Source organism: Oncorhynchus clarkii, chromosome 16, assembly GCF_045791955.1.
Source record: "Oncorhynchus clarkii lewisi isolate Uvic-CL-2024 chromosome 16, UVic_Ocla_1.0, whole genome shotgun sequence".
Taxonomy (NCBI): Eukaryota; Metazoa; Chordata; class Actinopteri; order Salmoniformes; family Salmonidae; genus Oncorhynchus; species Oncorhynchus clarkii.
Genome location: NC_092162.1, coordinates 7164869 through 7173228, shown reverse-complemented (window position 1 = coordinate 7173228; position 8360 = coordinate 7164869). Strand labels below are relative to the sequence as shown.

Below are 8360 nucleotides of genomic sequence, written 5' to 3'. Positions count from 1 at the left end.
AATAATTTTCAATTCAACATACACATTACCTACCTCACCACATGAACCCACACACAGTGGGACCCCATGCAGCCCCAGTAGAAAGCAGGTTAATGTCTGTTTCCAAGCTCAGGCCTCAGAGCTCACTAATCTCCATTAAGAGTTAGAGGAGGATTAATACCTGCTGAAATGTCTGCCCTGATTTCCTGGGACTCCTAACACATCTGCTAGCCTTGTATAATGTTACTCTCATGGAGAGAGAGAGAATTACAAGGAGCTCAGGGAGGGGGAGACGAGGTCACGACACGTCTGTTATCCCAGATAAATCTGATTAGGTAGATTAGGGAGTGTGGCGATATGGGTGGTAATCCCTGCGTGTCCTCCTCTGGATTCACCTTTAATATGACCTGGTGACACGTTATAATGTGTCCCCGGTCCTGGCTAAATACACACACTCTCTCTGACTACATATATACATATAAATATACACACACATACATACATACATATACATACATACATACATACACACACACACACACACAAACACACACTGGGGAGAACAAGTATTTGATACACTTCCAAATGTGCAGGTTTTCCTACTTACAAAGCATGTAGAGGTCTGTAATTTTTATCATAGGTACACTTCAACTGTGAGAGACAGAATCAAAAACAAAAATCCAGAAAATCACATTGTATGATTTTTAAGTAATTCATTTGCATTTTACTTTTACTTTCCGAATGCATTGTATCCGTTATGACAGGCCCAGTCAGTCAACTGTACTTTGGGCTGAGTCGCACCAATTCAACGCTGCTGAATCCAAACACAGCCTTGAAGACAACAACAGAGCAGACCTTAGTAGGTTACTGACAACAAAAGGACTTTAGTTTGTTGGAGCTATTGCAGATTTGACATGGTGATGTCTGTATTTGATCATATTTGTTCCTATTAAGGATGACCTTCTGGTTCGACAAATCAGATCGTACAACTCAGACAGGCTGCAAGGCTTCCTATTCCCCAGGTTTCCCAGCTCAGTGGACCTTCTATTCAATAATATAAATGCAATGTAATCTAACCACTAGGCTACCTGCCGTCCCTACACTCTAACCACTAGGCTACCTGCCGTCCCTACAATCTAACCACTAGGCTACCTGCCGTCCCTACACTCTAACCACTAGTCTACCTGCCGTCCCTACACTCTAACCAGGTTTCCCAGCTCAGTGGCCCTTCTATTCAATAATATAAATGCAATGTAATCTAACCACTAGGCTACCTGCCGCCCCTACACTCTAACCACTAGGCTACCTACCGCCCCTACACTCTAACCACTAGGCTACCTGCCGTCCCTACACTCTAACCACTAGGTTACCTGCCGTCCCTACACTCTAACCACTAGGCTACCTGCCGCCCCTACACTCTAACCACTAGTCTACCTGCCGTCCCTACACTCTAACCACTAGGCTACCTGCCGTCCCTACACTCTAACCAGGTTTCCCAGCTCAGTGGCCCCTCTATTCAATAATATAAATGCAATGTGCCACAATTTCAAAGATTTCTACTGAGTTGCAGTTCATATAAGGAAATCAGTCAATTTAAATAAATTAATTAGGCCCTAATCTCTGTCCCTAATCACATGACTGGGAACACAGCACAGGAGGTTGGTGCCAACTTAATTGGGGAGGACGGGCTTGTGGTAATGGCTAGAGCGAAATGGTATCAAATACATGGTTTACATTTGCTCAGTTTCAGCCATTAATTTGAGCAGTCCTCACCTCAGCAGCCTCCACTGGAATACAGATACGCATCTGTTGGTTACAGATACTGTATCTTTAAGAAAAAGGTAGGGGCGTAAATCAGAAAACCAGTCAGTATCTGGTGTGACGACCATCTGCCTCATGCAGCGCAACATCTCCTTCGCATAGAGGTGATCAGGCTGTTGGTTGTTGTCCCACCTCCTCTTCAATGGCTGTTCAAAGTTTCTGGATATTGGCGGGAACTGGAACACGCTGTCGTACACGTCGATCCAGAGCATCCCAAACATGCTCAAATGGGTGACATGTCTGGTGAGTATGCAGGCCATGGAAGAACTGGGACATTTTCAGCTTCCATGAATTGTGTACAGATCATTGCAACATAAAATGCAATTGTGTGTTGTCCGTAGTTTATGCCTGCCCATACCATAACCCCACCGGCACCATGCGGTGCTCTGTTCACAACGTTGACATCAGCAATCCACTCGCCCACACAACACTATCTGCCCGGTACAGTTGAAATTGGGATTCATCCATGAAGAGCACACTTCTCCAGCGTGTCAGTGACCATCGAATGTGAGCATTTTCCCACTGAAGTCAGTCATGACGGCGAACTGCAGTAAGGTCAAGACCCTGGTGAGGACGACGAGCATAAAGATGAGCTTCCCTGAGACGGTTTCTGACAGTTTGTGCAGAAAATCTTCAGTTTGTGCAAACCCACATTTTCATCAGCTGTCCGGATGGCTTGTCTCAGACGATCCCGTAGGTGAAGAAGCCGGATGTGGAGGTCATGGGATGGCGAGTTTACACGTGGTCTGCGGTTGCGAGGCCAGCTGGCCAAATTCTCTAAAATGACATTTGGAGACAGCTTCTGGTATAGAAATAAACAGTCAATTATCTGGTAACATCTCTGGTGGACATTCTTGCAGTCAGCATGTCAGTTGCACACTCCCTCAAAACATGAGATATCTGAGGCATTGTGTTGTGTGTCAAAACTGCACATTTTAGAGTGGCCTTTTATTGTCCCCAACACAAGGTGCACCTGTGTAATCATCTGTTTAATCAGCTTCTTGATATGCCACACCTGTCAGGTGGATGGATTATCTTGGCAAAGGAGAAATGCTCACCAACAGGGATGTAAACAAATTTGTGCACAAAATATGATGGAAACAAGCTTTTTGTGTGTATGGAACATTTCTGGGATCTTTTATTTCAGCTCATGAAACATGGGACCAACACTTTACATGTTGCGTTTACATTTTTGTTCAGTATAATATGTTGCCAGAGATCTTATAGAATCCCATTGTACTCATAACACGCTGAGGGAGATAGCGCAATACAGTGTGACTTGAAGGATAAATGAATAAAAATAGTAATTGGTTTATGCATTATTTACAAATAATACTTTCATCTAAAGCCTAACCAATGACGCTGGGGTAAAAATCACTAATGCTGTCATCTGATTTCTCTGTTGATTGTCAAAAATATATATATTTAAGCAGGAAAACATTGCTATCATCTAGATAACAAAGCAAACAGACATCAGCCTAAGAGAGTTAAATTCATAACCTCAGTAAACAAAACATACGCCGACCGGATGACATTGGAAATTGAGCTGAAATATTGATTGATAATGAGTACAGAACAAAAATAATCAATAAGAGAGACTCCAACAATATGAAAGGTCTCTTATTAGAATCAGCAGGATCAATACATTCACAGTGACCCACAGTGACATTGTGATTAAGAGCAAGCTACTGCACCGTCTGTCTGGCGCTAGGACACAGAATAGAGCACAGTCACAACAACAGGAACAACAAATAATTTACCTTAGATTGATCCTTTGTAGTTTCACTTCACAATGGAGGAACATGAACGAATGAGTCCAATTAAAAATAAAAATAAATTAATTAGCTGTGGCGCTAAAGAACTACAATTTTGCAGAAATGCTGCACTTGTGGAGTTTCAGATTCTGTCTATTAGCATAGGCCTTCCCACAGACGCCGCACACGAATGCTTTGACACCGCTGTGCACACGCTCGTGATATGTTAGATGACTTTTCTGACTGAACCTCTTCCCACATTGATCACACTCAAAGGGTTTCTCCCCTGTGTGAATGTGAATGTGAACTTTAAGAAGTTGATTGCTAAAGAAACCTTTCCCACAAACGCTACAATGATATGGTTTCTTCCCTGTGTGAGTGACCATGTGATTCTTTAGAGTATAACGACTTGAACAAACATCCCCGCAAATCTCACACTTGAAAGAAGGCTTTTCTTCACCTTCAGTGTGAGCGTTTAGTTTATGAGTCTTCAGGGTTCCGGACTGGGTGAAGCTTTTGTCACAAAGGTCACAGGAATACAATTTCTGGCCCGTGTGAGTTCTATTGTGTCTGCTGAGATTACCGGAGGAATTAAACTTCTTGCCACAAATGTTGCAAGAAAAAAGTCTCTCTTCCTTGTGTGTCCTCATATGTTTATACAGATTGTTCCTTTTGGTGAAACATCTACCACACACACTGCAGATGCAATGTTTTTCAGGCATTTCTTCAGGATGGGTGACCATCATATGCTTTCTGAGAGCAGGTGCGCGGCTGAAATGTTGGCTACATACAGTACAACGATGATCCTTCTCTTTATGAGACATCATGTGGGTTTTTAAGGACACAGCGGTTAAGAATGTTTTGCTGCATGTTTCACAGCTATATTTCCTCTCCTCTGAATGTGTCTCCTCACGATAAGACAACCCTTCCCTGGTCTTTAAGATCTCCGGGCAGGAAGAGCAGCTGAATATTTTCCGTCCATTGCACTTGTGCAACTCCAGTCTTTTTTCCCCTAGAAACTTTCTTTCACAAACTGTACACGTGACCGTTTCCTCCATTAGGTGACCCTTCAAGTGGGACTGCAAAGTACATTTACGGTGAAACACCGCACTGCAGTCGTTACAACTGAAGGTGTTCTCTATGCGTGGTTTAACAGAATGTACCTCAAGCTGTTTGGCCAGATCAAAACCTTTCCTACACGGAGAACAGCTGTAGGTTTTTTTACGGGACTGAATGTGTCTCGTCAGAAACCCTTTCTTCCTGAAACATTTTCCACAATGGGAACAGGTGAGGGGTCCAGAATCCCCACATTGGACATCTTCTCCATCCCTAGCTGGGCCTTGTTTATCTGGGTCTGATGCAGATGGGTCAGCATGCTGACTGGGATCAACCTCAACTAGGCATTCCTCGTCCGATGAAGGTGAGGACAGGGGGTCAAGGTCCTCCTCCTGATGATCAGACTCAGAAGAAGACACCTCATCTGTAACAGAGAGGGTCATCTTGGTTGTTGCTGTGCACACGCAGAAATAAACAGGAAGATAAATAATCGGATTGTTGAAAAAAAAAAAAAACAACTGTCATGATATCATTGAATTTACACAGGAAACGGATATGTTCTGTTTGAAATGGGTACTGGGAACACCCAACAATAAAAAAAAAAAATCTAAATAAAAGCTACTCACCCTCTACTGCTACTTTTTGTGTTGCTAGTTCCCGACTGAAGCGCCCATCTTCTCCACAGCTCTCACCACCTCCACCAGTCTTCTCCACAGTTTTTACCTCCGTTTCGTCCACCATCATCAGCAGTGATATTTTCTCCATCAAGCCTTCACTCAACACTTCCATGAATGACGCAAATTTAATCTGAAAGATTGAGAACAACTGACTGAAATACGGATGACGTAAGGAATAATATTAATAATACTGGCGGCAGTAGGGCTAACGATGGACTCACCGTGTTGGTTGTATTCACACGCTCCATTTCTCTCTTCAGTAAACTATTCTCTTCATTCTCTAAAACAGCAGCACACTCGTCGAGGAGTCTCTCCATCTCCCTAACTGTTGTTTCAACGTATAACTCCATAATGTGGGATAACTCTGTTTGAAATATATTTTTGCTCGACATGACTGCTAGCCGGCTAGTTCGCTTCCTATTCGCTGTCAAATGTTTCCGGTGCTACTCTGTATTATTGCCCGAAAGGAAACAAGCGGCAAGAAAATGGCCTTGCCGAAATCCCCCCTCTTCTAATTTCCTTAATTTTGTGGCTAGAATCAAATACTTTCTACGACACACATCAGAGTCAAATACTTTCTATAGAACAAACGTCACGTCAGGCTAGTCAACCGAAATTAATAATGAATGTATGTTTGTTATATTAAACATAGATTCTGGCAGGGGGGAGCGTTTCGTCACAACACCTGTTAAACTAGCATCGATCGTCAAGTCACCAGAGCAAGAACCTTGATACGTATTGGAAAGGTTCATGAAGTTCACAGTGCACTACTTCACTACTGTGAAGTTAATCCGAATTTATATAATCTGTAGCCTAATAAACTGCATGTATTCCCCGAGTCGTAGTGAGAGGAGGAGGTTACTTCCAAATTATGGTTATTATATCAATAGTTGTGCATAAAGGCGTTTCCACCGCAATTTCTCGGATAATTAGTGTTACAGACACAAAAAGATTCCACCATGTCTAAAGAACAAATTATCTGTAAGCATTTAAAAAATTGTACCGAAACGAACATTTTACCCCATTCATTTAGAATGTTTGGTTATGGAAATGTTGACTATTCAGTAAATATAATATACATTCATACCATTCTCATTCTCCAAGTGGAAACGTTGTTTGGAGAGCTCACAAATGTATTTATGTGACGGTTTTGGGGATGTTCTAGTAGTTAGTTCACTTTTGGGTAATTCAAGGGGGGGCTGTATTTGAGCCAGGTAGACACCGCCTATGGTTTATTGGTTAAAACAGATTTGACCTGAGGAGAGTTTTTTTTCTTTGAATGCTGACCTTTTGAAGGCAATATTTTGTATATACATATATTTGTAAATAGCCTGTCATCTTTATCTTTGAAACATCATCTCTGTGTAAATAAATCCCAAACTCATTGGCACCGCTATCTGCCTGCCTCCTGCTGAATCTGGGTCATTATGACTGCTCGAAGGCCTAGCTTTTACGTTGATACAGCGCAGCGTAGATAGGCTACAGATTTCGCGCCAACCTGTCACTTCAAAAACACTCAATAATAACAGTCTCTGCATTTTAAATGTATGTTTCTATTGGTATAGCGTGATATAAGCAGAATTCAATATAATTCCAATGCAAGAACACCAAATTGTCCCCATAGTCACTTTATCCTGGCACCGGGTCTGGATGCTTGACTGCCATTTGACATCTGCATGGGGCAAATGTTGTGTGGTTATCCTTAGATATATGTACCGACTTGCCCAGAGGGAACTAATATGTTGTACATGTTTTACTATAAATAACATTTTGGGGGGGGAAATGCGCCAAAAATGCCTTTTATGTCTTAGTATTTTACAGATAAAAAGATTAAATTAAATTAAACAAATATTAATCCACAATCTGCTCTGGACAAATCCAGTCCTGGAATGTCTTAAATTTAACATGATCAGTGTTGATTTAACACTGGAGAACACTGGGAGAATATGGTTTTCCTCACTGTATCAGTTCCCTGGTAACATGCTGAGTGATACTTTATTTTCTGATTCATCTGTGAGGAACCATTCTATGGAAGGAAGATCTGTGCACACTGGAGTTGATAAAAGATTAGAATCTTGTTTAAATATTAAATATATAATATCTAAAGAAAAACAACAATCATTGCATGTTCTCATTGAGAGGCATTATCTGATGGAACAGACAACGCAGACAGTGAGATTGTCAGAACGCCCATTGAGGGGGAAGGAAAGTACGAAAAGGGACATTGACAATGCTTGTATTTTCCTCATATCTTATAGTCAAATAATAAAAGCACCCGTGTTGGCAGTATCAGATCTGTCAGCTACTTTAGGTCTAGCAGTAAAGCTTGTGTTGTGTAGATGAAGGTTTGGGTAATCATTACCCCCTATATAACCTCCGTAACTCAGGATAGAGTCAACACAGAGTCTTAAATATCGATAAGGTTGATCACCTGCCTCTCTCACAGCCCATTCCTGAGGAGGTAAGTATCGGTACAAGGTGTCTGTCTTTCACTAATGGTGTCATGGCTGACATTTTAATACACGCCACTTCATATATAGATTTAGTACAATAATTGATATTATTACCTACATATTAAATGAGATGAATAACCAATGAATGGGGAGAGACTGTAAATGTGTAATTAGTATTTAGTTGTCGTGGCATCCAACTGCACAGTATATCTGGTTCAGTCATTTGAATGCTGCTTACCAGTAATTGATACTCATTTGAAAGTCACAAAATGCCCAAATATACAGTGCATTCAGAAAGTATTCAATATACTATTACATCCTATGTATTCTTCATATATACTACATATTCTATCCACATACTGTCCATAATGTCTATACATGTATGTCATTTAATTCCTCATACATGATCCACTCTCACTCATGAAACATGGATAAGTGAATTATATAACCTTTATTGCATACAATAAAACATAGATAATTCCACCATCCTTACATGACAGATGTAAATACTGCAGATTAAAAGGCCAATTTGGAAGGTCCAGCTGATCACTCAAATACATCCCTCTGGTCTTTTTTTTTTTGCATTTTAAAATATCAGCGAGTTGCATTTATTCATGTGT

General features: G+C 41.2%; 1 protein-coding gene across 1 annotated transcript; it reads right to left on the bottom strand.

Moving 5' to 3' along the window:
* Positions 1 to 2906: 2906 nt before the first annotated feature.
* Positions 2907 to 5728, bottom strand: LOC139367910 (oocyte zinc finger protein XlCOF6-like). The gene is made up of 3 exons (XM_071106290.1): positions 5509 to 5728; positions 5237 to 5417; positions 2907 to 5034 (listed from the first exon to the last, which is right to left on the bottom strand). Exons 1-3 carry the CDS (start codon positions 5677 to 5679, stop codon positions 3662 to 3664), a joined length of 1725 nt encoding a protein of 574 aa, XP_070962391.1. The 5' UTR covers positions 5680 to 5728; the 3' UTR covers positions 2907 to 3661.
* Between the last annotated feature and the right edge of the window lie 2632 nt (positions 5729 to 8360).